Source organism: Brassica oleracea, chromosome C4 (assembly GCF_000695525.1).
Source record: "Brassica oleracea var. oleracea cultivar TO1000 chromosome C4, BOL, whole genome shotgun sequence".
Classification (NCBI taxonomy): domain Eukaryota; kingdom Viridiplantae; phylum Streptophyta; class Magnoliopsida; order Brassicales; family Brassicaceae; genus Brassica; species Brassica oleracea.
Genome location: NC_027751.1, coordinates 15338214 through 15342987, shown reverse-complemented (window position 1 = coordinate 15342987; position 4774 = coordinate 15338214). Strand labels below are relative to the sequence as shown.

The 4774-nt window shown below is 35.5% G+C and overlaps 1 protein-coding gene across 1 annotated transcript; it reads left to right on the top strand.

Moving 5' to 3' along the window:
• The first annotated feature begins 847 nt into the window (after positions 1 to 847).
• LOC106337043 (putative cyclic nucleotide-gated ion channel 15) lies at positions 848 to 4774 on the top strand. Its single transcript, XM_013776056.1, has 7 exons — positions 848 to 1580; positions 1737 to 2277; positions 2365 to 2577; positions 3143 to 3435; positions 3509 to 3620; positions 3710 to 3946; positions 4027 to 4774. The coding sequence occupies exons 1-7, from the start codon at positions 1552 to 1554 to the stop codon at positions 4654 to 4656; spliced, it is 2055 nt and encodes a 684-aa protein (XP_013631510.1). The 5' UTR covers positions 848 to 1551; the 3' UTR covers positions 4657 to 4774.

The following is a 4774-nucleotide window of genomic DNA, read 5'->3' as shown; positions in this document are numbered from 1 at the left end:
GTATGTATTTTAAGCTATATTACCGCTCTGAAACAAGATATCCAAAGAAACATAGACAGCATAGTTTAAGAGTGAAGATGAAAAATAGTAAAAAAATGTTTGAGCACAAAAAGAGAGTAAAAATATATTAAGAAACTTGAAAGTCAAGTGTAGTCCATGCAGGAACTGGTACAAAACACATGGTCGGATTCCAAAACGAGTCAACTCCTCGGATCTTACAAACCTTACCAATCTAATTAAGTGGGAAGTATATGTATATTACTACTATACATAATACTAAACTCAATACCTAGTAAATAAATATATTTTTCATTCAGTATTTAATTTAACAAATATTCTATCCCAAATAAAGTCAATACATAAATACTGAAGGAGTAATGAGTTTAGTTTACCCCTACTTAGGTGATGAAGATATAATACCATTTTGATGGTTAGTAATCACAAAAACTGGAAGACTAGTAGTCTAATCAACTATAGTTATTGATTTTTATCAGCTATAGTAATTGGTTTATGATTGATATCGGGGAGGAAATAAATAATAACATTTATAGAATTCTCTTTTTTTTAAAACGTTAACCAATAAGTGTCAATCAACTTTGATGAACAAAAGAAGTTCAATTTTACTTTTGTCAACTTGTTTGAATCTCGAAACAATACACTCGTATTTTTTAAATTCAACAAAAAATACAACTTGTTTGTTTTCTTTCTCATGGTCTGGCTTTGTACTTTATGTAAATAACTAAAGCCACAATAGCTACTTTAAATGGTATTTATAAAATATAATCATGTGATCCGTACAAGAAAAGTTCCACTTTGTCCACACCAATACAGTGGAAACGAACACTATTCAAGTGAAACTCGCTCTCAAATACGAAGCTAAAGTTATCAATCTTTGTCTGAAGACGAACACGCCCAAGAAAAGAAGAAAATAAATCTGCACAAAGCATTGATGAGCGAAGAACACTTCACGTTTCAGTGAGTCATTTTTTTTCTCCACCTCTGAGTGTCCTTTTTGCTCACATTTTCGTTGTTGTGGTCCTACTTGGTATTCTTACAGCTGTTTCGTTTTGTGTTGTGTTATGTCGGTGCCTTAATTTCAACTTCCTTTTTTAGTTTTTCACATGTCGACACTTTTTTCCCCGTAAATTAAGTCTATCATCTGTTGCAGGGTTTTGCGGTCTTGTTTTGCTTGTTACCTAAGCGACTCAAAAACTTTTCCCCTGTTTTCTTTCTCACTAGTCGTCAATTTCTGAAACAGTTTCACATCTCATGAGTTTCCTCTTTTAATCACACAAAGCTCGTCTTCTTGCTCATCATTACTCGATATTATCAGATCTTTTGTGTACAGTTGTATATACAAACAAAAGTGTCTGTCTGATCCCACAATATGGGTTTAGTTTTCTTCCCTATTTTTCTGGAAATTTAACGTCCCCAAGTTGATATTCTTGTGGCTTAAATGGGTTTTTCTTCATTGATAAAGTAAAGCTTGATTCACGGTTCATTACACCTGTAAAGTTTTGAGACTTCTCGTGTTGTTAAAGAGAAAAAGCAATGGGTTATGGTAACTCAAGATCTGTGAGGTTAGTACTTGTCAATAAGACTGACTCTCTTTTTCAATATCATATGAATCTATTACAAAAAAGTAAATATATATATATATACATATATATATATATATATATATATATATATATATATATTTTAAACATCATATGAATTTCTTTTGATGTTTATAGATTTGAGGAAGATTCAGAAGTAACAAAGCCACAAGCTGTACATGAAGAAACTGCGGAAAAGCTCAAGTTCAAAATCAATGGAGCTCAAATCTCTCCTAGAAAAAATGTAAAGAAGATGACTAGAGGGAAGTCTTTTAAAGCTAAAGTACTCTCCAGAGTGTTCACTGAGGATCTTGGGAGAGTTAAAAACAAAATACTCGATCCTCGTGGACAAACAATAAGAAGATGGAACAAGCTCTTTCTCATAGCATGTTTGGTTTCTCTGTTCGTGGATCCTCTGTTTTTCTTCTTACCGGTCATGAGAAAAGAGGCTTGTATCACCATTGGAATCAGACTCGAAGTTGTTCTCACGGTTATTAGATCTTTGGCTGATGCTTTCTACATCGCTCAGATTGTTATACGGTTTAGAACGGCTTACATCGCCCCTTCTTCTCGTGTATTCGGTAGAGGAGAGCTTGTGATTGATTCAAGAAAGATTGCTTGGAGGTATCTCAACAAAAGCTTCTGGATTCATTTGGTTGCTGCTTTGCCTTTACCTCAGGTATAATGATTCTTATGTATCCTCCAGCTTTTAAGTGATTCATGATATATTCAACTCTTGAGTAATCTTTGTTGTTAAATTTTTCAGGTGTTGATTTGGATCGTAATACCAAATCTAAGAGGCTCACCAATGACAAACACCAAAAACACTCTTAGATTCATCATCATATTCCAGTATGTTCCAAGGATGTTCCTTATATTCCCTCTCTCTCGCCAGATCATTAAAGCCACTGGTGTTGTAACTGAGACTGCTTGGGCAGGAGCCGCCTACAACCTCATGCTATATATGCTAGCAAGCCATGTAAGTGGCTCAACTCTTAGCTATAATCTCTATTATATTTAGCCTAGGACTGAAGATAGTAGATAAAGAGAACTTTGTGAGAGATGTATTAAATTATTAATAAAATCCGGACATAGCTAGATGAAACATTTACCTAAGATCCCCAAAATATTAGTGGTTATATATTCTATCCGTTTCATATCAATTATCGTTGTATAGTAAATTTTTCGTTACAAAATAAGTGTTATTTAAAATTTTCAATGCAAAATTCTTCAACTTTATTCTCCAATTTATTTTTCTATTGGTTGAAGTATGGTTTGGCGTATAGGTAATAGTGCTTTTATTTAGAAAATATACAAAATTAAATATTTTTTTTAATATGTGTGTACAAATCTAAAACAACATTTAAAATGAAACGGAATGAATATATATATGTGTATATATATTATCCAGCCCTTAAATGATTAAGAAAAATATATGTTTGATAATTGTTACAAGGTCCATAAATCTCAGAGACTATATAAAGGGTTTATAAGATTTGGTTAAGAGTTGAGTGTCTCTCATCAGTCGAGTCTATTCATTCCAGGTTTTAGGTGCTTGTTGGTACTTGCTTGCAGTAGAGAGGCAAGAGGCTTGCTGGAGACATGCTTGCAATATCGAGAAAACGATTTGTCAATACAGATTCTTCGAGTGCAGAAGGCTTGAAGATCCTCAAAGGAACTCTTGGTTCGAATGGAGCAACATAACAACTATATGCAAACCTGGAACTAGGTTTTACGAGTTTGGTATATACGGAGATGCAGTAACTTCAACTGTTACTTCATCAAACTTCATAAACAAGTACTTCTACTGTCTCTGGTGGGGACTGAAGAACCTCAGGTGAGATTCAGACACAATTATAGTATAGTTTAACCACCATTTTAGACATTAACTTGCCTTTGTTCTTCTTCAGTTCCTTGGGACAAAATCTATCCACGAGCACTTACGTTGGTGAGATTATCTTCGCTGTTGTCATGGCGACTCTAGGGCTTGTCCTCTTTGCATTGCTTATTGGAAATATGCAAGTGAGAGAATCAAAACCTAGGAATTACTTGTAACACACGTCATATAGTTCTCTAATCATAAAGAGTCTAAAATTTTCACTTTCTTGCAGACATATTTACAGTCAACAACCATGAGACTCGAAGAATGGAGGATAAGGAGGACAGATACAGAGCAATGGATGCACCATAGGCAGCTTCCTCCAGAGCTAAGACAAGCCGTGAGAAAATATGATCAATACAAGTGGTTAGCCACAAGAGGAGTCGATGAAGAAGCTTTATTGATAAGTCTTCCTCTTGATCTCCGAAGAGATATCAAACGCCATCTATGTTTTGATCTTGTTCGACGTGTAAGCCTACTTCATTCTTGATCTCCTTAGTTTTTCAACTTCTTGTTTTTTTTTCTGAGATTTCTTGCTCAACACGTTAGGTTCCGCTGTTCGATCAAATGGACGAAAGAATGCTTGACGCGATCAGCGAGAGGCTAAAACCGGCTTTATGCACTGAAGGTACGTTTCTTGTGAGAGAAGGCGACCCAGTTAACGAAATGCTCTTCATAATCAGAGGCCATCTTGATTCTTACACAACAAATGGAGGCAGAACCGGGTTCTTCAACTCTTGTCTCATAGGACCAGGAGATTTCTGTGGCGAGGAGTTGCTTACTTGGGCGTTAGATCCTCGTCCCGTTGTGATCTTACCGTCTTCCACACGCACCGTCAAAGCCATTTACGAGGTTGAAGCCTTTGCTTTGAGAGCTGATGATTTGAAGTTCGTGGCTACACAGTTTAGGAGATTACATAGTAAGCAGTTGAAACATAAGTTTAGGTTTTACTCTCATCAATGGAGAACTTGGGCGGCTTGTTTCATACAGGCTGCTTGGAGACGGCACAAGAAGAGGAAGTATGCGACTGAGCTGAGGGTTAAAGAGGAGTTTCAATGTATGTTTGAGACGGCCTCGATGGTTAGGCTAAACAGTGGGAAGTTTACTCGTAGTGGGTCGGATTCTGGTATGGTATCTTCAATTCAGAAACCAGTAGAACCGGATTTTTCTAGTGAATGAAATATGATGGCTTTGGAATTTTTTTTTTTGTATAATTAATGTGTATTATTTAACTGTAACTCTTTTAATCGTTTGAAAATGTTATTAAGTTGTTTGAGCACCTAAGGTGAGATATGTC

What these genes read in the sequence shown, in the direction of transcription:
- LOC106337043 (XM_013776056.1), top strand. Translation starts at nt 1,552, where the DNA reads ATGGGTTATGGTAACTCAAGATCTGTGAG. An exon ending in TGGGGACTGAAGAACCTCAG is followed by an intron (nt 3,436 to 3,508) that starts GTGAGATTCAGA and finishes GTTCTTCTTCAG; the next exon opens with TTCCTTGGGACAAAATCTAT. An exon ending in GTTTTGATCTTGTTCGACGT is followed by an intron (nt 3,947 to 4,026) that starts GTAAGCCTACTT and finishes TCAACACGTTAG; the next exon opens with GTTCCGCTGTTCGATCAAAT.